The following is a 25,075-nucleotide window of genomic DNA, read 5'->3' on the forward strand; positions in this document are numbered from 1 at the left end:
AGATTTTGTATTGCATGAAATTTAGAACTGAGAATTTCTGTCAATAAATAATGTCGAAATCACGGAACAGAGTTCACGAAACTGTTTGGCGTTGCTTTTTATCGCTAAGTTGTGTTTCGATGTCATCATTTGAGCGATTTTGTTCAATATATCCTGTCAAGTATTATTTACAAACAAGGAAGTACAGAAGGCGAGTCGACATGAGATAATTTTAGCGCAGAAACGGTTTCCGTTGCCATTCTTCTTCTTCTTCCTCATAGAGAAAGAGTTAAACATTTCGGTGAAAGAAAATTGCGCATACCTTGTTTCTTTGCAAAATGAACAGCTCCATAAAAATCAAATACCATTTTGAAATTGGCCGCCATGAATACAAGAAAGTTCAGAGCGTAAAAACGTAATACGCACGCTCGATGTTTTACCGCTAGTCAGGGTCCAAGTTTGAAAAAAATGGCGGGAATTTCGTCGATCGTGTAAATCAAACAATGTTACCAACTTTATTTGCTTTTCCAAACTTATGCGGTGAGCTGCAACATTTTCACATTACTAATGGAAAGCTGGTGTATATTGTTTTCGTGGGGAATCAAGTTTTTTCGGACAAAATTAACCTAAAGGTTTCCGAACACTTTATTTCTCTGCGGTGTACAAGAATCTCGATGCGAAGACTCATTTTTTTCGCACAAACCCTCTTACATATTGCATCCATATAAGCACAACACTGAGTATCGTGTGATATTTGTTATTCGTACCTGTTTCGCAGGTTATTCGTGCTCTTTTGAGCGCAATTGGATAATAACATCATTTAACTGATATCTTCAGTTAAAGATTCAAAATTTATACATGACACAGAATTATTTTAAAAACTGGAAATCTGATGACATAGAAATTCCTAAAATGTTTACAAAATCAACTTTCGTGCAACTTGTACTCTGAAAAGATCTGTAAACTACCTACTTATTATCGTGGGAAAATCTCAAACCGAGACCTTGCCGGCAAGGCCGATGTTTGAGATTTTTCCGTAAAGACCGAAAATTCGAGCTCTATAAGTTGTTTATTATATGGCTTTTTGCTTTGCTTTTGCAGGCCTGTAACCGGCCCTTGGGCATTATGAGAAAATAATGCCCTCGAATTAGTTAATCTGAGCAGGCGTTATATCGGCTACAAACACAAGCAATATAATAAATAGCGGTATTAACTTGTAGTGACATCGGCCATATCAGTACTTTCGCAGAAGAGGATATTTTTACTAGCTACGAACAAAGCTCATACTCTCAAGAAATGTGAAAACCAAGTAACTGATGTCTCTGCTACCCTCAAGTAAACAGCGTCCGTGTTAAGTCGAGTACAAGTTTTTGATTTCAACTGCTTTGACAGTCTGGTTTGTGCTCTTTCCAGTGGTTTTTCTGGCACGTCTTACTGCAGTAGAATACTCTCTTACAACCAGAGCACCTCTTCAAATTTTCCGTCTTTGAATGACAAGAGGCGCATTCAGGCTCTCTTAGAGGAGCTGCCCACCGAGGGGGGTCAAAAAAAGACCCCTGATCCGGCCCCGCATCAGACCGATCCCTCTGGTGTTGAAAAAATTCTGTCAAGAATTCAACGAAGCTTTCTGGAGAAACATTCTCTTTGGATTGGCTAGTTTCTGGCGAAAAAAACGGGTTAAATGGGAAGTTCTTCATTTTTGTTGCAAATCTGCCTGCTGCTCCTGTAACAAAAGAAAGAAGGAAGATGTGAACTGTGTAATTTTTTTAAATAATAAATATAGCTGTAAGTTATGTATTTGCTCTTCCTTCTACAGTTGACGTATAACTTCGGTCAGCAATATCAATGCATGCAGTTAAAGCTAAATTATACCGCATTGACAAATGTGTAGCAAATCATCATTTTTACGACGGATTAGTAATTGTTAAAACTATTTCATAAATTACATCAGTTATTCTTAGAACGTGTCATTCGTAAATCCCTTTTCAAAAACTACATGCATGATGAATGTACCAAAAACCTATCCCATGTAATGGAATAACTTTGATTAAGAACCCACGTGATCCTCAGCTCTCCGTTGCCACATACGACACAAAGGTAAAATCGAACCACACTGGTCAGATACATATATCTTATCAGATGTTTTGGTGTGTAGTATCGCTGTATATTTTACGAGTTGAATACAAACAACGGGTAAAAATGTAAAGCGATACTACACACCAAAACATCTAATAAGAGATTTATTATCCAATTGCTGTAGTCAATAAATTTATCAATTAAAGAGGGAGAGTGTGACAGTTTTGCGTGCGCGCGCCGACCTGTCCGGCAAACAGGTTTTCTACTGTACAAATAACTGTACAATATCGCTGTATATTTGTACTGTTATTCGGACGGTATTCGCTGCAATTGGATAATAAGCGCACTCATTTTCGAAAGACAATACAGCCTTTTCGAGTGTTTATATTTAGAACCAGTAAAGGTCGTGTTATCATGACCGGTACAGTAAGGGATCTTGTTTACCTCAGAATTTCTTAGATTATATTACTTAAAAGAGCCGCCGGTTTAAAACATGGTACCAGTCTTAACTCGACTGTTAATGCTGTTGTAAGTTTACGGTATCCTTTAGAACTAATTTTATACTGAAATGAATAACTTTCATTATACAAAAATGAGGAATACACCCTCAAAGACTAACGCAGATAATTACTTGGTACATGGAGGAAAGTATCTGACTTACCTGCTACGTCAAAAGGTTTTTCCCTTGGAAACATAAGAGTTATGAAGGAATTCTTCCAAACATCAGATTCCCTTTCTTGAGGAACTCGGGCTGCATTTGTGTACAGCATTTTACGAATCAAGCTCTTCTCCTGTTGAAAGGAAGGCAAGAGATGATTTTCAACTTGTAAAAAAGAAAATCTTAATTCTGTCATTTACTAATAGCTACTAATTCACATTTGTCTCATTGTTATTCATATTTTCAATTTGAGAAAGCTCATATTAAAAATTAATCGTAAGTTTAGAATCTCGACCTAAATAAAGAGACAACATATTTATGTAGTGTGTTCAAATGTCGAGCAACAAAATATTACACTGTAAGAAAATACAAACACTCGAGAGGATTTCTTCCAGTTCAGCTCGTCCTTTCTGCTATAGAAGCTCATGTGCAGCCATGTTCCCGGGCCGCTTTCTTTTAAGACAAAAAGACTGGGAATTGCGCTCACCTGTTGATCAGCTACAATTCTGTCAACTAAATGAAGCCAGGATGCCGACCAGAATGATCTCATCAGCTCCATTTGTGCACCCTCTGACTTATTCCGAAGCATGTCAGCAAAATGTTGACAATCGCAGAAGAGGACTTTAGCGACAGGTAAATATTTCCATTTGTACAACTGTTGTACCACAATAACAAAGCCCTTCTTCCTTGACATGTTGCCCGGTGTCTGATATGGTTTTTCGATGATTCCTCTCTCATCAAGACAATACACCAGGGGCGACGTTGGTGGAAAAAAGTGCTATGAGTTAATCAAATATACTTTTTAAAACTATTTGTAACTTTTTAGAGTTAACTTCAACTCTAAAATGTAAAGAACAAGTCCATAAGGTTTTTTTAAAGTTTTGAAAAGACGATTTACTCTAAGAGGCTGAAACTTTCAGTAGCTGTTCATTCATCCTCCGCAAAAATTTTGATATGTCAGTTGCGTGTCTATAATTTTTGACGTTGCCATGGCAACCGCAATTTTCATGAAAGTCTGGCCGAAGGTCAACTTTTTTGGACATAATGGACCTTTCCCGCATTCCACTACAGTGCATTCGAACAATAGTACCAGAGCGAGGTTGAGGTGGACATTTTCATACATTTGCTGTATTTTTGTCCACCCTAACCTCGACTCGGTGCCATTGTTTGCTGGAATGTAGGAAAGGTCTATTCTCTATTTTTCCAGTTTTCTATATCAAATTGTAGAAATTCACAAATATTTACATTCGAGAAGCATTCTGGCTTGATTTTGTATCAATGTCCGTTATTTCTTGACCTTTTAATGAAAATAGTGAAATCCAAGATGGCGGATCCAAGATGACGGATCCAAGATGGCGGGTCAGATGACGTCATTTGACTTCATATGACGTCATGACCAACAAAAATGGCATCATCATGTAGAGCAGTCTTAGGGCTATCTAATCAATGTAAATTTATTTAGTCCCCCTCCTCCCCCAGGCTAAGTATGGTTGAGACAGCGAGCGTGGGTAAATATGTAGAATTTTTTTTATCCATAAATAACTACTGGTAATACTGCGCTCGCTTAACGTGTTAATTGTAACTCATACCTTAGGCTTGTCAATGTGATGTTCAAAGATAAGGAAAATAGTATCTCTAAGGTTAAAAAACGGCGAGCCTCTTTCGTCTCGTTGTTTCAGTTCATAATCGAGCTCGGTGCGAAACATTTTCGTGCAGATTCTGAAATGAAAACCAAAATTTGCAAAGCATTACTCTAAAAATTCAGAGAAACATTAAAGCGGCAGGCATATTTAACTAACCTTCTTGTATAATGGAACTCCGTTAAAACGGTCACCAACGGGCCATGAATTTTGGCCGTATTAACGAGCTACCAGACCCAGAAATACCGTTTTATTAACGGGGTGGCCGTATTAACGGGGTAAGGTCAAATTTCATGATTGGTCGAAATTGAGTGACGTCTTAACAGATATGTCACAATAGCACTTCTAAACAACTGTTCTTTGATAAGCAGAATTCAGATCTAATTTTTTTTAAAGAATTGAAATTTGAATCAGTGTACGAAATATTAACGATGGAAGAATGAACATAACTGGTTAGAGTGGCCGTATAAACGGGGTAAAATTAAAAAGGATTATACAGGTTGAAATTTCAGAATGGGGTCGTCAGCCGTATTAACGGGGTGGCCGCATTAACGGGGTTTTTTTATCAGAAAATGTATGGGTGTCCCGCCAGGAAAAAAAAAATGGCCTTAATAACGAGGTGACGGTAAGGCGGGGTTACACTATACTTAGAGCGTTCGCCCACTTTGGCATGGACGGGTTCTGGCCATCTTCAAATTTAGCTTCAATGGACCTTTTCGGAGATACGGCGGCCATTTTGAATTCTCTTGTTTCAAATAGCTATTATGGGATGCTTAGAGGGCCAATACTTACCAGTTTGCAACCTGGGCATCTCATAATAGCTATTTGAAACAACAGAATTCAAAATGGCCGCCGTATCGCCCTAAAGATCCATTCAATCTGCCACCAACAAGGTGGAGACAACAAACAAACAAATGGGCAAGTACACTAGAAAGTAAACAAACAAAGAAACAAATTATGCCTTTCGTAGGTTTGGAAAAACAAAGCGGTAAAGTTCTCATTGCACGAGTCTCGTTGACTCTCGTGGGCTTTTGTTGGGCTCGCATAGAATTCTATTAAACCTGCCCAAGTTCATCTCCGGTGTATCTTGAGAGTCATCAAGAGCAGTCAAGAGATCTGTTTTCTCATATTTGGCCCATTTTTGCTGAGGGTTGAAAGGAGCTTTAGTCATGATGGCGAGAAAATTATTAACAAATTTTGAGAGAATTTTCAAATATCACTTATAATAATATCACTTATAATGTAAATGTTAACTGCATCCGCATTCGTACGATTACTTATACTCATTCTAAAAAACATGGCGGGCTCCAAAACAAGGGTCTCGGCGGGATTTGAACATCCCACACCCCTTTTAAAAGTGCCTATATGTTGCTTACAACGGTTAAACGTGTTTAAAAGTGCCTATGTTGCTTACAATGGTTAAACGTGTTTAAATAGCAGATTTGCACGATAGCGTCACTTGACTACAACTACCAGAATTCATTTCGTTTTTCGCTTTATTGTTAAATTTTGAAGCCCCAGTGGGGGTCAGAAATAACAATTGCTCTAATTAACATGAGAAACAGAAAAAGCGAAGGATTCCGGTACTTGTAGTCAAATAACGCCATTATGCAGATCGCTTATTGTACATACTGAATGTCATGCAGCCTAGCATCCCATACTGTCAAAGCGTGGAAGGGGACTGGTGCCGGGTTCTGCAGCACAAGCTCCCCGACTGTTCCATCTTCTCTCTTGGGAATGTCACAAAGTACTTTTCCGCGCGTGCGCGAGATCTGGAACTTAGAGGACTTCTCATCGACAGAACATGAAAAGTACATGTTGAACGGGCCGCTGTCAGAATGAAGAAATCATAATGACAATGACTTAAAAAAATGTATAAGTTCGGTTACTTGCTGATGATGTAAGTTTAATAAGCACTTTTAATTCCAGTTCAGTAATTAAATGTGAACATATTATAAGCTGTTCCTTATTATCAGGGACTGAGTGGGGATCAGAAATAATTTTTGTAAATTAAACGAAAACCTCCGACCTGGAAATGCTCTGCAATCGTAAATGCGATAGGAAATACAGGAGAAGCCCCCTGGTGGTGAAATGCTCCTCAAAAGTACAAGAAAATAAAGTTATATCAATTGAAGCTCTTTTAAAAAGAATAAATCGATCTCTTATTACAGGAAAAGCCGGTGTGTCCATATCTGAAGGGGTAAGCTTGCGTATGAAATTTGGTGGATGAAATTAAGGGACGCCATTATCTTTTGAAAGTGACCTAAAGGACGAAACTCTTAGAATTAATTATGAGAAGGACTTTGCTCCTTTAGAAGTATCCTTATTCTAACTGAAAGCGTTTAGAGTAATCATGCTATTAATTTAGATTTGTCAGGGCTAAATGAAAACATTTACTTTAAATTGGGAGACTCGATGGTATTTTTGCTGCAGGGGAATCTAAATTAATAATATACCCACCCTCTTGCTCCCTCAAAGCGAATTTGGACTCGGGTTGGACATTTCACTGGCTGAAATGTGATCTTCATCGCTTTTGCTTTGCAGCTGGCTGAATCTAATATTTCAAGTTCTGCATGGTATTTGAATGAGCTTTCTTCGACTTTAAGTAACTAGAGAAAAAAAAAAGAAAAAAGGAAAAAAAAAAAAAAAAACCCAACGTCGATCGTAATACTTTAGTGGTAAACACAGTTACACAGTATGCGTGCATTACCGTTAATGGGTGCTTCCGGGAGTCTCTCAACTGAATAGCGTTTAAACTACTAGCAGCTGGGTCACTTACACGAGAGCTTAGCCATCGTGAACGCCTCATAACCCTTGCTGAATTTCTTGAGAAAAAGAGACTGTCAGCAGTCTGAATAGCGTTTAGAAAATATAATATAAATTAAGGACAAAAAAACATGCATTGAACTAAAGACAAGTTGACCACTCAGTCGAACACGTGATGACGGTTAGCTGCCAGTCCGGGGAGAGGGGAAGTACTCCAAGAAAAGTTGGGTGGAGGTGTGAGGCCCGCTTGGTAACAGGACATTGTGTCGTCCAATTCAGTCTGTAATCATACTCGTCATTAACAAATCGGACTCCCGCTTCGCGGTCGTCCGATTTTGTTAATCACTCGTATGATTACAGACCGAATTGAACTCCACTCAGTCCTATTACCATTATTAATCTTGCCTGATAACGGAGCTACTTACGTTATAAAATATGTTTTACGCTACTTTTGAGGACAAATATACAATAATTGAAATCAAATTACTGTTTAAAGTTACCTTAATTACTTGGTCCTTTTCGTTGAATCCTATCACGGTAAAGGTTTGGACTGAGAACAATCCAAATTTCTCGACCGGATCGACCCGTGAAACGCTTTCAACAATCTCGTCTCCAAAGCGTACATCTTCACAATTTATGACTGGAACTAAATAACTAGACGAAATCCATATCCAGGAATTTGACTTCAGCTCTTTCCAGTCCTTTTCACGAAGATGAAATGTTACAGTGTGGGCGTCGACGTCGTATCGCAAGCTATTGTAAATTGCTGAGAAGGTCGGTTTAGCGGATAGGGGCAAACCAAAAAAACGCTTGAAAGAGACAAAAGAAATGCAAAAAACCGTTCGTTTCAATTAAGAAATAAATATCTACCGTGTTTCTATGAAGTTTTAGTATAAATCTACTAGCGTCCTATCACAAATGCCGTTCTCTGATTAGCTACGCTACTCACTATCTATTCTTAGATAGATAGTGAGTAGCTTAGCAGTGTGCGCTTGTTAACAAAATGACGGCCGCTTCTTGGCGTTTTCGAAGTGTCTGTGAAGAGCTTTGAAAGACTAGTAGATTTATACTGAGACAGTTAGGTTATTCGCTCTCGATTTCTATCCGTGATAGTTGACATGGGCGCAACACGGGCTGCGTCCTCGTCAACTATAACGCGACAGAAATCTCGAGCTCAAAGTCCAATAGCTTAATAGAAGTACGATTTTTCACCAATTAGCGCGCACATCTTCCCTGGGCCATTTTCTAATTGTGTGATATTTTGGCTCAGGGGAAGTTTTCAAGGGTTCACTTGCCTCACTGCTGTTGGCGCTCAACTCCGTTTACCATAGTTACAGTTGCACGATACATGTTGAAGTATAACTAGTAAGCGACGCAAACAGGGGAAGAGAATCTAGTCAGTCAGGATTTAGGAAAAAATCGACCCATCTATTTTAATCTGTGCCTCAACATTACTCACAAGTGATGGATTTTGCATGTTGCGGGCTCCTCATAGTTCATCTAGATATTCATCAGCAATCTACATTCATGCTCTAAATACAACTCTCCGGTATCCATGAACATGAATAGTTAGATTTTAGTAATGGGAGACGATGCACATTAAAGTTTTGCCTCGTCTCAGAACAAAACAAAAAAATTAACTTGCTTGTGCTGAATTCATATTTTTGCAACTTAAGCTAAGTCAAGCAATTAATTTGTTTCCACGGCAGCCATGTGTCAATTCGATATGTTTCGGTGCAGCGTTTGGCTTAAATGATAGATTGTTTGAATGAATTCCACTATCTTGATAGTCCTAGCACTCAAATCATGGTTGATTTGACGAATATTTTGGCGTTTTGAAAATCTATGACGCCATTTTGGCGTGTTATGACGTCATGACCATCGTCAGAAATTCTTTGAAATGCGCAGAGAAGGTGGGAGCTTAGGGGAATTTACCCTCCATCCCAAAAACATTAAAGCAGAGTAGGGTTTAACTCTCGGGGAGGAAGAGGGGGAGGGGGAGGGGGAGGGAGAGGAAGAGGGGGAGGGGGAGGGGGAGGGGGAGGGGGAGGGGGAGGGGGAGGGGGAGGAAGAGGGGTAGGGGTAGGGGGAGGGACAAGAGTGCTTGTCGTGCCCTTTAGGTGTTAAAAAAGCTGTTTTCGTACTTCTTAGGGCGTTCAGCCTCAGAAGATCCACAGTGCACGTGGGAACTTTTGAGCCACCTCTTAGGGTATTGAGCCGAAAAAAATATGACAGAAGATATTTGGAAATTAACTTTACGAGTAGAAGGCATTTGAAGCAATCGTCTTTAACGCTATTAAAAATTATGAATATGTCAATTAATGTGCTGTCTTAGAATTGCTACCTCTTAGAGGAGAAAACATTTTCAAGCCACGCCCGCAAAACTGGATCTTGATACCTCTTAGGGCTTCTTTTCGAAATTTCTGACAAGCACCCCCGTCCTTTCTTTATGGGAGTTTCCCATCCCCCGGGGTTTAACTCACATGTAACTGCTCCTTTTCAAAATCGCTCTGTTTCGCAATGCAAATCATTGGTATGGGAGTTCCCTTGAACCAAGAGGCGATCGATATGTCAATGCTTGCTTTGATTTCAACTATGGGCTCTAAAAATAAGGGAAATAAAATGGCAAAGTTGGAAGATGTATCAAAGTTGATAGTTGTTGAAAATAGAACGCATTATTATATCTCTAGGTTAGTACGCGCGTTGTGATTGGTCAATTTAGCGAGCCGTATTCTCCTGTACGGCCCGCTAAAATTTAACGTTGTTTTTATTGCCAAAATGTTCCGTGATTTATCGCCAAGCGTTCTTAGCTTTTATCGCAAGTAAAAGTTTAAAAATTTCTTTTACTCTAAATTGTGTATTAAAGCGTGCTAACGACTTAAAAACGATTTCAAATTGGCTCGTTTTGCTTTTGACGTGCGTCAGAAATTTGAAGCCGTTCCGTGTGAATAGAAATCGTTCACGAACGCGCGTCAGACACACAGTAGAGATATAATAAATATCTTACTAACCTCGTCTCTTCGGTCCCTACTGTAAGTTACGGATCCTCGTTTTTTCCCCTTCGATTTATGAGCCGCGCTCTTCGCGCTTGGGCCACAAATCGATGGGGGAAAAAACGAGGATCCGTAACTTACAGTACGGACCTCGAACTCGGTTAGTAAGAGGCATATATCTCTCTTCATATCTACCATAGAAAATACAGCTAAACAGAATACAGGAAATTCGAAAGCTTTCAAAGATTGGAATAATTGAGATAGAGATTTAAGAAAGTCGTGCACCATATTGGATTTTAAATGTACATTTTTGGAATCATTCTCATTTATGTAATGTCTTTTTCTTTCTGCATTATTTTAGTTCTAGAACATATTTCATTCCTTTATTTATGTGACTAATGATATATTAAGAACAAGACCTCTCTGTATATCACCGGTAGGTGAGTGAGCTTCCCGTAATAATAATATTAATAATAATAATAATAATAATAATAACAATAACAATAATAATAATTATTATTAATATTGTTATTATTATTGTTATTATTATTATTATTATCATTGTAATTATTATTATCATTATTAAAGCTTTGTATACTCGACGGTACTCCATGCACCTAACCTTCCCATCGTGCACTGCACGTATATATGTTCCATTGATTCTGTTGGCTACTGTATTTTCCGTACATGGTATAAAACAGTTATGCGACGCTTTCTCCTGGTTTACCATGGAATATCCCAGTTGTCACTTAATTGTATTTTCTTGATATGCACACTCTTCTAAAAGCTCGTGTGTTTACCAAGAAAATACAAGTGACTCGTGGGATATTCCGTGGTACAACACTCGACAGCGTTACATAAATAGTATCTTTCGATCTTTACCTTTTACCAACATTGACAATACTTTTTCACTCAAATACTGAGCGTCATATCTACACCTGGTATAACCGGATGCACTACAAATAAAAACTGTTTCGTTTGTAAATATTTCTTTACTTAAATAGTACCATAATAAAACCCGCAAATTGAAGATTAAAGTGAAACTTATTTCTAATTTCCTCTTTACTTGATGAGCTTAAATTTGAAAACTGTACATAGACTTGATCGTTAGACTTCGCTTTATTTTGTCCTACCTCGTTCGTTCCCAATGGATGCTTTCAACAAATTCCAAGAGAGACCATACTTTTTCTTGAAATCAGCTGGTAATTCACTTTCAAGAAGATCAAATATCTGTGTGGCTAATCGATAAACCAACAAAGAAAATTCTAAACAGGTATTACCACAATTTTCCTAAGAAAAATGGCACACAAATGCATGCTTACCATGCTTGCGAACGGCGATGAGCCTAACTTAAACCTGCCGAAATTTGCTCGTCCTCTTTACTTTTTTTTTATGTCATCAAGCTTTTTGGCACTTCCATAAATGATTGAGAAGAAAATAAAAGAAAATGGTGAACATTTTTGTATTTTAGTTTGCTACTTTTTCAACGCAAAATGAAACCGGTCTAGATGCCGGTCTAGATGGGAAAATCTAGACTGCGGTCAATATCGATTTCAGCCAATCAAATTCGTGAATTCGGTAGTTCCCAGTCCTTGTGAGACACAGCCATATGATAAATGTTTATGTTTAACATTTGATCGATGCATGGTTATTATACGAATAGATATACCACTAAAGTTTCCATGGTGGAAAAGGGTTTCCATTCAGGGCGCCGCACTGTGTGAAGTTTGCGCTTCAGTATCGGGCTGCTGGTTGCAACTTTTTAACACTTTTATCCTTGGTAAATTTCTGGCATTTGTTGTCACGTCCTAGCCAACTGGTCAACTGGTCTTCCCTTGCCACCAAAAAGTTTATATATAATATTATTACCTACGTTACCAATTTTAACCATTAAAAATTTCAACATAACCTCCTCCTTTGAAAAGTGGTTGAATCTGATGAATGATTCGAAGAAAGGTAATTGGCGAGGATAGAGTGACGCCTGACACTTGATCTGTGTGATAGTTGAGTAGATTGAAGCACCGCTCGACAAGCCGATGCAAGGCTTGTAAAACATCACTGGTTCTATCTGTAATAGGAGATGTGTAAATAGCTCATTATACAGTGCAGTGCTGAGTGATCAGGCTTTTGAACAGAAGCGAGGCTTGAGTTGACTTTGTTGACTTTTCGAATGTAGATTATCTTGTTATCATGCTATCTAGTTTCCAGTCTCTACCATCACAAGGTCAACCCAAACGTCGTTTCTATGCAGAGGCTAGGTTACATTTCAAAGAACTGTACAGAAGTGGTCTGTTGGAGAACATCTCCAAAGCAAAGCAAACTAACATGATCAATATTACTTTGTGTTACCGGAAATATATCAAATTGCCAAAGAGGAATCTTATATAGATGTTGGTTTATTACTCACTGCTAGTTAAGAACGGAAATACCGTTTAACCCTCGATGTACACAACAGAGGAAGGATGCCACATACTCGGGGTTACATACGCAATTTTAAAAAGAATTTTTATAGTGCAAAGAAATCTTGACCGTGACAGTGTTTGGATATCTGATCTTAATTAGCATAGATTTTTAGATTTTATTTCCTCGTTGTCTCCGTAGTTTTAGTTTCGATTGAGAAGAAATATCGAACACCAAAGACAGTGTTTGACAACGTTTCTAAACATTTCGAAGTTCGTCAAAAATACTCCGCTGCGCGTCGTATTTACAACTCTCCTCTCGGTGTTTCGAAATGTGGTCAAACACGGTCTTTCGGGTTTGATATCTTACCTCACAGAATTAACCTAGAGGGAGCTAAAATGAGATTTACCTTCGTACAAAAAAGAAAGAAGTGGCAAACGACACACATTGTGTTTAAGTGCAAACGTAGTTGTTTAGTAAGAACGACCTTTTTTGGTTGGAAAATAATTTGGCTATTTTTGTTTTATATTATCCAACCTATTGTCAGCATAGTCCGTGTATTGTCCGCTTTGACCCAGCAAAGAATCTCTTCTGTAAATTCCACCCTGTCTGGCAGTTTACTGTATCAAGACAAACGAAAATTCCAGATGTAACAGCTAATATTGTGGAGGAAATTTAACACATCACAATGATTTCTGTGAATTAATAACCTATTTTCTAGTAATCCCATTGTCTCCTAAGAAGTTAATTTTAGTTCCACCGACTTCGTTTCAGATATAGAGCGCGTGGAAAACTGCCTTGATTTTAAAAAATCAACTGGTGCAATAAATGCAGCATGCTTTCAAGGATTTTTAGTTTAAAATATTGAAGATGGGTCAAGGGGGGCAAACTCTTTTGTCATGGCTATATTACTAGGTCTGCTGCGTGAATAACTGCAAGTGTTGTCAAAATTCGATGGTGTGCTGGGAAAAAAGAAATAAACTGCTAACTGACGTTTTTTTCGCAAAACGTCGGAAAACGGTAGAGGAAGTGATTTAACAAAATAAAAACGAACGTCCAAGATCGCTTGATACATACAAAGTTATAGCAGCAGTGGCCACTAGCACTATTATTATTCATTTTGTCTCTTAACGCACGCACGCACGCTCAATGCATAATGGTACGTGCGCAATTGCATCCGCAGTAAGAACACGTACAAGCAATAAGCGCGAACGTCTTTAAATGTTTGTTTCAAGTAGCCCTTGGTAGGCGCGGCAAGCAAAACGTTGGAAAATTATCTAGTTTCAAATATACGTACCTGCTTCCTAGATCGAGATCAACAGCCAGTTTCAAGCCAAGAACTGTTGGGAGTAGTTGCACAGGAACACCAACGCTTTTATAGTAGTACTTCTCTATACTTTCACAGCCATTACACCATAAAATGCTTGATGTAAGCAGGAGAGAACTGTTGGGCCTTAGTAAACAAAAGGGCATGATTAAGAAAAGCTTAGTTCATAGTCTAGTATATACCCTATTATTGTGTAATCTATGTTAGGTAATAGTTTCAGGGCTCCTATTGATAGCAGAGATACTTTGTAGGCTCCCTGAAGGGACTACTCTGAAAATTTTACCTTTAGATGTCTGTCTGTCTGTCTGTCTGTCTGTCTGTCTGTCTATCTATCTATCTATCTATCTAATCTATCTATCTATCTATCTATCTATCTATCACAGAAAATCCATCTATAATGGTATAACAACTTGGGGATTTTGATGTGGCATTCACGAAGGCGGTCGGCGGAGATTTCGAAGAAACGAGCGCGGAAAGATTTCATGGCATGGTTGCCTTTATTTTCACCTCATAGATGTGTTACATCCTTCTGACACGTTTATGCTATACGCAGTACCAAATGACGTCTGATCACTTTCATTTGGGATTTCCCCTCCGCGCGGGCGATTAGCAGTTGATGCAGTAATGAAAGGGATGACAACGTGGAAAACGCAAAAACGATACTCACGAGAAACGACCAGAAACGACCCTAAGACTCGATATTGAAAGGAAGCCAACTTTGTAAAAGTTCTAGATCTTTATGAGGTGATAGTTGATTCGGCCGTCGGCCTCATCAACTATCACCTCATAGGAATCTCGATGCAAGGACTTGCAAAAATAGTCATAGCTATTCCCATTCATTACAGTGTGAGTGTATCTGTAAGGAGCGTTGGAGAGAGGGATGGAGAGACTGAGGGACGGAAGGAAGGAAAAAAAGAAGGAAAGGAGGAAGGATGGGACTAGAGGGAGGGAGGGAGGGAGGGAGGAAGGGAGGGAGGGACAGAGGGAGGGAGGAAGAAAGGAAGGAAGGAAGACGTGACCCCAGGGGGCTGGGGGGCTTGTAACCAGAACATCGTTATCGACAGCAGATAGATGTGCCCGTGTATAATTAAGGAGAGGGGCTGATGGGCTCCTTCCTGGCGTACAAGACAAAGGAAACGTCACAACAGAACACCGCTTCAGTCACAAACCTATCGTTTTCATTGTTTTCTTCGTTTCCTTTTTTGTCCTTTTCTTCTCTATTGTTTTAAGTCAACTGTGTCTTCTACACCAAGTAAGAGCAGGCTTATAAGTAAACGCATCTCCGCGTAGTATAGTCTTCTAAATATCTGCCAAAAAACGGCATTTTTTCCGCAAAACAGAAACACGGGAATCATTAAACGTACACTTTAAGCCTTGGTGAAGAGCAAACGAGAACGTTCAGCAAACCAATATGATCACTGACATTGCTAGTGTCGATGACGTCAAATAACAGGTCTGGAGGGAAGCCACTCGTGCACAGGCTCAGGCCATCGCCAGTCCACAGGGTAACCTAGTAAAAGAGATGCAATTATGAATAAAATGTTTTCCTGGAGTATCTATGATACGATGAGTGTGGTCGTCTATATTGCCAGCAGTCGACCCTCTTTTGCTCGAAATTCCGTGTAGAAGGATACAAAGAACACAACACGAGTGATCGCATGAGCAACTCGTGGCGTCGCCACTCGCATATCACGCTCACAATCACGCTCGCACGCTTTCTAGTTTTGCGTTCTTCTTCACGAGTTTTCAAGCAAAAGAGAGACTACTCGCAGTCTATTGCACGTGGTCGTCTGGCCGAAGGTAGTCTAAGAAAGGCTTAGCATCCAAACCCTGCGCCTACGCTTCGTAAGTACGATTTGGAGTGGCTATTTCCTGTGGAAATCAGTACACGCAAAATTGCAAATTTGTTAAAGTTGAAGGACTTCTTTTCAGTTCATCTCTAGGTCTCCTACGCTGATGCCCTTATGGCTTTGTCACGAAAGCTTTCCTCCCCATAGTCGAGGAAAGATTGGGTGACAAGCAAAAGATTGTCTAGCAGTAGGAGGCGGGCTTGTTTAAAACACGAAATGGCGAAATGACGAAATGGCACTACGGTTAGCCTAAATAGACCTAAATAGCGCTCCAGTTAGCCAAACTAGCGCTCCGGTTGGCCTAAATAGGGCTCAAGTTATTCTAAATTGCGTTCCGGTTAGCCAACTAGCGCTCCGCGCCGGTTAGCCTGAATAGCACTCCGGTATGTCTAAATGGTGCTCAGGTTAGCCAAACTAGCGCTCCAGTTGGCCTAAATGGCGCTCAGGCTAGCCTAAATGGCGCTCAGGTTAGCCTAAATAGCGTTCTGTTTAACCTAAATAGCGCTGTTGTTAGCCTAAATAGCACGGTTGTTAGCCTAAATAGCACTGCTGTTAGCCTAAATAGCGCTCCAGTTAGCCTAAACATCTCTCCGGTTAGTCTAAATATCATTCCAGTTAGCCTAAATATCACACTGGGTAGCCTAAATAGCACTGAATTGAAGGCGGTTAGCTCTCAATAACTGTATGGGTTAACAGTATCCCACATTGTTTAGTACCATTTCGTCAATTTAATGTTTTAAACACGCCCGTAAGAGGTTAGTTCATCTCCAAAAGAGACCAAAATCAGCACCAAATAAACCTCCCGATAGTCATATTATTTCATGAATTGTTCAGTTCAGTTCAGCTTACCTCACTTCAGATAAGTCATTAACTTCACTGTAAAAATGGTAACTAACCTTCAGATCTTCTAAATACTCCTTCTTCTGCTGTTGGAAACGTTTCACCATCAATGATAAGTTTTCCTTGCAAGCGGCAGTCAATGTTTTACATCGCTGGAGGTCTTGCCTAAAGAACGGTTGACATTCCAAAATGGTTATCTCCATTCATTCCGAAAGTTAATCTGATTTTTCCAAATGTTTGGAACAAACTGTAAATGATAAATTTATTAGAGACGTTAAGCATGACGTTTACGGCAAACGGCAAACGGCAAAAATGAAACTTTTGCCGTCTGTCTTCAGCTGTCTGTACAGTAGCGTGAAAATATTTATATTCGCGGTGAATAGTAGGAGAAATTTTTCTATTTTTGTGTGATTTATTTAAGGATCAGAAGAAAATAAGAAAAAATCAGAAGTTATTTTTGCCGTTTGCCGTCTGCCGTGAACGTCATGCTTAAACTCTCTAATGCCTGTTCCAGTGGCTGCCTATGTAGTAAGTTTTGTAGCTGATCCAGCCGGGACTTCGAATTTTTCCCGCAATTGTTGTTCAGTGTTGTATTGCGGTTTCCAGAAGGTATTTAAATGACATAGCTCTTCAAAATTGGGTTCAAAACTAACCTCAACCCCCACCCCCTCACCCAGCTTGGTATCTTTACCCATCCACGGTCAGTTTAACACGGGTTATTTAAGAAAATATTAGCGACACAGACAACATTGTAAATATTGATTTACGTATCAATAAAGACAATGAACTAACTCTGTACCGACTATTTAAAGAATTATAGGGTAAATAAAGCCTTATGCTCTCCTCACACCAACTTAACTAGTTAAACTAAATATCACGTGAGGTTCAGGGTTTTCCAATTTGTCGATTACGCTTTGCAGTCATTTTGAGAATTGAGACAAATTTCAAATCACCTCGCTAGCATATTTTAATCAAACAGGGTTTTACCTTGTTAAGTTGCGTGAAGGGTATGATCAACTATTTTTTAACTTTGCTTAGTTAAACCACGTGTAAACATGTTAAACATGTTGGTGTGAACGGGGTATTAGAATACCACTGAAAACTGTAAAAGTTCTGTTGAAAAGCAGCTGACAAGCCATGTCATGTTCCCGACTGAAACAAAGCAACCTTCTAGGTCCTTACCTTTCAAATGGCAGATAACTTTCAAACGGACAAGAACTATAGTGCAGCTTCCACTTGTGAATAAATGGTCGAATTAAGGTTGGATTTGTCTTTTCTGTCTCATCACTCGTGGAGCCTTCACAGAACCAGTGCTTTATTTCCGTATAAAATGGATTCGCTGCGGTCGGCAACAACAGGTCTACTGCTTTGAGATCGGTAAAGGCCATCATCATTTGCGTTAGCACCAAAAAGCACTGTGTATCGAGATTGAAGTTATATTCTCGTCTTTTTTCCTCGAGGAATCTGTTTCTGTCCTCTTTAACGCTGTTCACTTCGAGATCCAGATCCAGCCAGTCTTTCCAAATATCACGACATTCTCGAAGAATGGCGTTGTTTTGAAATTTCAAAATACTCTCGCGGCTGTCGAAATTCCTCTCCAGCAATTCTGAAATGATTTTCCGCAGTCGGTCAAAGTGAGATTTTGACAGCGCCAAGTTATACCAGATATTCCATAAGAAGTCTATATCCGCTGGAATATCAGGGTTTATCGCACCGGCGGCTTCGAGAAGTACAGCATTTCGCGCGACCACTGTCGGATCATAATCGTTTAAATGGAAATTTAAACTTGTTGGACGCTCATGGGATTTTCTCAGAGATAATTCTGACACAGTACACAAAATATTCCTCACATCACCGCAAGCCAACAAGAGCAAGTCTAAATGTTGTTCTTTCGAAGTTCCTAACATCTCTGTTACGTCGCGAGCTCTTGTATTGCCCATGGCGTAAGTGTAAAGCCCTGCTGGATAAAGAATCATCCCCGCAGGATTATGAAAACTTAGAACAGGAACACCTTGGCTGTCGTATTTTGCCATTTTGATATTATACGTTTTCGAACACAAACTACAGAGTTCCGTCCGGGCAGATTTCCATTCTGAGAAAACAGGAACTGCAGGACACCCACTTCCAAGAATTCCGTCCGTGAGAGACCTGGGTTCCACTCGGCCTACGCATGCGAAACGTTGAATAGATTAGACTTAGGCCAATATTGGCGAGAGAGCCTTATAATGCCATTAGCAAGGCTGACCAAAAAAATTTTCACGAAATTATATGCCAAAAGTATTTTCAAATACTTTTGACAAACTTTAAAAAGTTTGATGAAAGAAAGTAACGATATTTTGGAGTTTCCAAGTTTATGAAGATCATTTCCAGTCCGTACTGCGCAATCTCGCCACGCCAATATTTGTGATCCTCACTCGATGGAATGCGAACCGATGTTATTTGTTAGAATCTCTGAGGCCTTTTAAATTCTTTTTCCAACAGTTTCTTTGATTTTTACAGCTACGAAGTTGTCTCATCAAGTCATGTCAGAAGGAATGAGGCATAATGCTTCGCATCCATAATGGCGGATGACATGAAACTTTGAATTTGATTTATGTGTGCAACGGCGAAATGTTACATTTTGTGACGTCTTACATGAATCAAAACAAAAAACGTAAACAAACTCTCGAGAGTGCGCAGTACGGACTGGAAATCCTCTCCAACGTATCGGTTAGACCAATAGAAAAGGAAAAGCGTCATCAGACTCGGTGAGGTAACGAAAGGCGTCTCAGTTAGGTCACCCAGGGGTGGGACATTGGACTTTTGAGGGGGAGGGGGGGGGGGGACAATGGGTGATATAACCCTTTCATGCACTTGGAAACATTTTTCTCGGGTACTGTGCATGCATGAGTTTTTTTGTCTGTGTAACATGCTTTTTCTGCTCACTCGGAAGTGATCGTGTGTATGAATTGTATGGGGGAAAGTTTGCTTGCAGATATTTTTTCCAAAATCCCTCCCCTTTTCTAAAGTGAAATGGTGCCCCCTACATGACTGATGTATCGGATAGGTAAAGAAAGCAATCTCAGAACAAGAATCGTGTCTCATTGAGACAAAGAATGTCAGATCATTCATCGCCAGAATCAGTTGTGTTAGTGCCCAAAAGTACAATTTATCGAGACCAAAGTTACGTTTTCGTCTTCTTTCCTTGACGAGTCGGTTTCCGACTTCTTTAACGCACTCAAATTTGCGAGAAAACCGTAAATCTTTCGACAGACGTTCTTAGATAACAGGTGCTGTCATCTCGTTTAATGGCTGTGCGATGATTAACGTTGGGAGACAAAACAACAACAACAACAACAGCAACAATAACAGCAAAAAAATCCCTATGGTCCAACTCTCGTCCTTTAATTCTCATTGACTCTCTTCCCCATTGCAGGTCCGTAGCCAGAAAAACATTATGACTAAGGCAATGTCCACGGTTAAATTTTCTTCTTAGGTATTTAAGGTGTTTTTGATAAATATAAACAACAAAAACAACAACAAAAAAAAACAAAAAAAAAGGTCTGAGGGAAGTACCTCGGTTTACCTCTTACTAGCTACGGCCCTGCGTTGGATCCTTCCTTTTACATACAGTAAATACCCGCTATAAGAACCTAAAATTTAAGGACCTGTTAGGCTAAAATTTACCTGTTAAGCATCCTTTACATAAGAACCATTCTAGGCTAAAATCTCAATAAAGGTTCGTATTTTCAAAATATAGAGGGTTTTTTTTCAAATACAATACAGAACATCACATGCGATACAACAAAAGGGTAACAAAAACTAGCCAGAGCACTGGCAGTGGTATAGGACCACAATACTGTACTGTGAATGATTCAATATAAAGGCCACACCCTTGAGTACAAGTTGAAAATAATATAATAAATTTCACTGTTAACACCATTTATATGAGAACCTATGGAGGCTAGCCTGAAAAAAGCCGAGGTTGTTATACACGGGTTTTTATTGTAGTGCAATTACGCAAAATATTGTTGTTCTAGATTTAACGTAAATATCCGTAGAAAGTCTAAAATTTACTAAACAGTTCCCTCCTTTGCAGCAGTTTCGTTCATTAAAAGTTCTGAGCTTAAAATATTGATTAGTAACTAGTTAGCAAACTCTGTAATGATCAAAGCTACTACTGGACGCATGACCAAGTAACAAAATCCCTGTACTGCGGGTTCTCATTTTATTTCCTATTTTTTTTGGCGTAAAACTAGGACGTACAGGCTAATTATCAAATCCTTTTATTAGACGAAAATTGAGTTTAACTGCTTTTTGTTCCAATAAAAATTCCGCATAAAAAGAAAAAAACGTGACATTCCCCATACTGAACGTGTGACGTTATGCGTTGTTATTATTATAGGACTTAAAACGCAATTTGCGTCACTTACTCAGGTTTCAAAACATGGAGAAGGTCGCGTGGAAACAAAAATAATAAAGGTCTATTGTCCAGACGTTCGATTTCTTAAAACTCTCTATTGCATTAGCCCTTTGTTATTATCCAGACGTATTTTAAATTGAAACTACTCACTCGGTGAGGAAATCGTTTCACCTCCATGTTGAATATAACAAGTACTCGAAAATTAAAACCTTATACACTGGTCAGCAGATTCAGAAAAAGTCTGACAGGAAGAGAAGGAAGGAAGGAGTGAAGGAAGAATTGAGTGAATGTACTTGTGGAATCCAGATCTCTCACTGACAGGATTCTTGGAATTGGACTCGCTGGATTTCCTGATTACTCAGAACGGAAACTAGCCTGAACAGGTTCGAAAACGTTTGTTTCTTTCAGATCTAACTGCATCTTATATCAAAATGACAAAATACGACAGTCAAGGTGTTCCTGCTCTAAGTTTTCATAATCCTGCGGGGATGATTCTTTATCCTGTGGGGCTTTACACTTACGCCATGGGTAATACAAGAGCTCGCGACGTAACAGAACTGTTAGGAACTTCGAAAGAACAACATTTAGATTTGCTGTTGTTGGCTTGCGGTGATGTGAGGAATATTTTGTGTACTGTGTCAGAATTATCTCTGAGAAAATCTCATGAGCGTCCAGCAAGTTTAAATTTCCATTTAAACGATTACGATCCGACAGTGGTCGCACGAAATGCTGTACTTCTCGAAGCCGCCGGTGTGATAAATCCTGATATCCCAGATGGTATAGACTTCTTATGGAATATCTGGTATAACTTGGCGCTGTCAAAATCTCACTTTGACCGACTGCGGAAAATCATTTCAAAATTGCTGGAGAGGAATTTCGAAAGCCGCGAGAGTATTTTGATGTTTCAAAACAACGCCATTCTCCGGGAATGTCACGATATTTGGAAGGACTGGGTCGATCTGGATCTCGAAGTGAACAGCGTTAAAGAGGACAGAAACAGATTTCTCCGGGAAAGAGGACAAGTATTAAAGTTCAGTCTCGATACACAGTGCTATTTGGTGCTAACGCAAATGATAATGGCGTTTAATAATGACGAAAAAGCTTTGTTTTCGCCCACGGCAGCGAATCCATTTTACCCGGAAATAGAGCATTGGTTCCGTGAAGGCTCCACGAGTGATGAGACAGAGAAGACAAATCCAACCTTAATTCGACCATTTACTCACAAGTGGAGACTGCATTACAGTTCTTGTGCTTTTGAAAGTTACCTGCCATTTGAAAGGTGAGACGTAAACGGCATAGATCTTTATTTTTTGGTTTTGATTTTTTTGTTTCTCTTGAGTGGGGAAGACCGTTGATAAAATCAGGAACATGGTACAATCCAAATCATCCCGGAAGATTCCTGAACTAAATATCTATAATAATTATGAAAAAAAATATATAAAATTAAATAAAGAAATAGCAATAAAAATTAACATTATGACAAGACATAAAGGTTATTTATTTACCAAATAAATGTATTTATGCTCCTTAGTAAATTACCTAGCCTTAGTAATAAATCTACCGACGCAACGAGTGAGAGTTGAACATGCCTTGTAAAAATAATGGGACATAATGTAATTTATGTCAGGGCGTTGTTCTCACGTGATTTTCTGTTGGTGAAGGTTGTGCCAGGTACCTGTACTGTAGTTAACATTGAGCACAAGCCTGCAAATAATTTTTGTCTATAAGCAGGTCATTTGTCAGGCCAAAGACAAGTTTTGACCTGACAAAAAGCCAGTCTGGTCGGAGAATTTTTTTTCTGTTGTTAGAAATTAAAAATAAGAGACATTTGAGACATTTTGGTAGGTCAGTGTAGACCCTTCGCCAAAATGTTGGTTGCAAATTCGAATTGCTTAAAAGCAAAGTCAATTGAGTGTAAACTTGATACTAGCAACAGAATGGGGACCTTTACATTAAGTCAGGTATTATTTTACCGCTAAAAATTGACAAATTTACAAACGTTTGTACCAAGGTTGCCTATTTACTGAGTTAGGACTTCGAGTTGGATATCGAGTTGGATTTTCGAGTTGGAAATCGAATTGGATTTTCGAGTTGGATTTTCGAGTTAGGATTTTTTAGCGGGATATTTTTGGCAGGATTTCCAATAAATTTTCAGTGGTTTGATGATTTAAATGGTTGACAGGCCAAACACGACTCCTATTGGTCAAGAAAGAGCTAGCCAATGGCGTAATGTACTTTTCGATCCTTATTATTTGTTTGAAGCTCGACCTCGTTATTTTGTGTTTCTTTGACGGCATTTTTTTCCAGATTTCTAGGCACTCGATGGCTAATCAGTGACATGAGTGTAAAATGGGGTTGACAAGCCTACACGACCCGGTTCGTGACATCTGTACATTTGCCGTTGTCTGTTCGGTGATTACTCGACCTTTTTGTTGCTTCACTGGTGTTTATGAAGGGCCCTTCATGTTGTGTTATAAGGAGGAATTTTAAGTAGAGTTGAGCCGTAAGACCTTGCTATAGCAAAATTTTTAAAGGTCATACGTCTGTATGATTTCCGCTCTTATCTGCCTGTCGCTTCGTCGAGTTTGCGGACACCCCTGTAATTTGCCCTGTGTTTATGCCTCTTTTGGCTTAATTTATATTGCAAGATATGTTTTTTAAGTCTCCAAGTGTGTGCTTTCGAGGGACAAAATATGAATTTTGCTTACTTGCATTCTATATTGTGACGCCGGGCCGGCTGTGATTAAAACTGTTTGCAAGTATAGTGGGTAGATTCTTATCACGGATATTATATTATTTGTCCTTGTATGTTTTTCTTCTGAGACGCCGTGGCTTTACTTCGAGAAAGCTATACGTTTCTCCAGAAACATTCTTTTGTTTCTTGCAGCTATCTAATCGAGCTTATTTAATAGGTTTATTCCTCCTTTTGGTCGTTCTGGCACCACGTGATTCAAATGTAGCTGTTTACGCGCAAAGGCAAAACACTAACCCCACCCCTACAGGAATTCTTTTGTCGGCTGCATTGTACTGGAAATCTACGAGACGGCTTACGGACAAACTCGCCGATTCGTTGCAGCTGGGTTACTGGTAACCATCTCGAAAAGACCGACTCTACATTCTTACTCGAAGATCCAACTCGAAATCCCAACTCGAAAATCCAACCCGAAATCCTAACTCGAAAATCCAACTCGAAATCTTAACTCGAAAATCCAACTCGAAATCGAACTCGAAATCCTAACTCGGAAGTTGGTTTGTCTCGTTTGTACCCTTAGTTTGCCTTCATTCACTTGACCACACGTGTATTCCGTAGTTTCCCGCGTATCAAGTTTCCCAGAAAACCACGGGAAAATCCCGCGTAGACAGCTGAAATGAATTCTTCGACTTTTCCTGAAAGCACATTTTCCCCTAAAATGTTTCGGGGTTAATTGAATAAAAATTTGCGCCATGTAAAATCTTCCATTGTACCTGAAGAAGGCTGGTTTGGCCAGACGAAATATAGTACACCTTCAAAAAATCATTCTACGTTGTGTCGGTTTTTGTTTTTGTATTCTTCATTTTATATGTAAAGCCGATTAGATCACTATTGATCCAGCAGGATCATCGTTCCGGTTGCTTGCTTAAACATTTTATTAACACGAAGCTTGAATGGTAGCGCTGATGTGGCGTGTTTACAATTCGACGTGACATTTGAGACGATGCACTGCGCGCGATAGAATTATTTCGCAGAAATGGAATAAAAACGAAACTGTGATAACAAAGCTTTTTTCCGTAGTATTGTGTGGCAGTATAATAAAATAACTCGTTTCATATTCGGTCACAAATTTCCAGTTAAAATATTTTTCGTTTAGCAGAAAAGCCCGGTCTGACTGCCCGACCAGACTGAGCTTTTACCTGTCAAAACCTCAAATTTACCGGACAATTGTCCGATGACCGACTGTTATTTGCAGGCTTGTTGAGCATCAATACATAGTTAATTACTCATTAAGTGATTTTCCCTTCATCCCTCGCCATTAGATCAAGCAGATCCATCACGAGCAAAATCCTTCCCGTCTCCTCCGCTGTCGCCTACTAATGGATTATTAATTCTCACTTTGATATATTATCTGTTCGCTTTTGGCGGATTTTTTGTCACCCCATTGTTTAT

General features: G+C 39.3%; 2 protein-coding genes across 3 annotated transcripts in view; one reads left to right on the forward strand and one right to left on the reverse strand.

The window, feature by feature from the left end:
• Positions 1-128: 128 nt before the first annotated feature.
• On the reverse strand, positions 129-18,791 carry LOC145467154 (uncharacterized). Of its 2 annotated transcripts, none has more exons than XM_081450702.1 (15): positions 17,712-17,770; positions 16,586-16,776; positions 15,204-15,349; positions 13,810-13,965; positions 13,050-13,132; positions 12,022-12,180; positions 11,246-11,350; positions 9,603-9,721; positions 7,620-7,928; positions 6,814-6,962; positions 5,986-6,183; positions 4,303-4,432; positions 3,201-3,491; positions 2,717-2,846; positions 129-1,702 (listed from the first exon to the last, which is right to left on the reverse strand). In XM_081450702.1, exons 2-15 carry the CDS (start codon positions 16,730-16,732, stop codon positions 1,356-1,358), a joined length of 2,469 nt encoding a protein of 822 aa, XP_081306828.1. In that variant the 5' UTR covers positions 16,733-16,776; positions 17,712-17,770; the 3' UTR covers positions 129-1,355. The 2 variants fall into 2 exon arrangements, with proteins under 2 accessions (XP_081306828.1, XP_081306826.1); XM_081450700.1 differs by having other exon boundaries at positions 136-1,702; positions 16,586-16,694; positions 17,712-18,791.
• Positions 18,792-21,303: 2,512 nt separating this feature from the next.
• Positions 21,304-25,075, forward strand: part of LOC145467173 (uncharacterized) — a 28,347-nt gene continuing 24,575 nt past the window's right edge. Inside the window, exon 1 of the mRNA XM_081450724.1 lies at positions 21,304-22,210. Within this exon, the coding sequence (XP_081306850.1) occupies positions 21,363-22,210 (848 nt within the window). The 5' untranslated portion in view covers positions 21,304-21,362. The remainder of the gene's footprint in view (positions 22,211-25,075) is intronic.

This window comes from Orbicella franksi, chromosome 14 (genome assembly GCF_964199315.1).
Source record: "Orbicella franksi chromosome 14, jaOrbFran1.1, whole genome shotgun sequence".
Lineage (NCBI taxonomy): Eukaryota > Metazoa > Cnidaria > Anthozoa > Scleractinia > Merulinidae > Orbicella > Orbicella franksi.

Bases quoted from the DNA above. Each gene is read 5' to 3' on its own strand.
- LOC145467154 (XM_081450700.1), bottom strand. From the start codon at position 18,562: ATGGCAAAATACGACAGCCAAGGTGTTCCTGTTCTAAGTTTTCATAAT. The intron at 4,433-5,985 runs GTATGTACAATA...TTTTCATTTCAG, and splicing joins GCTAGGCTGCATGACATTCA to AATCTGCACGAAAATGTTTC. The intron at 3,492-4,302 runs GTATGAGTTACA...ATTAACTCATAG, and splicing joins ATCACATTGACAAGCCTAAG to CACTTTTTTCCACCAACGTC.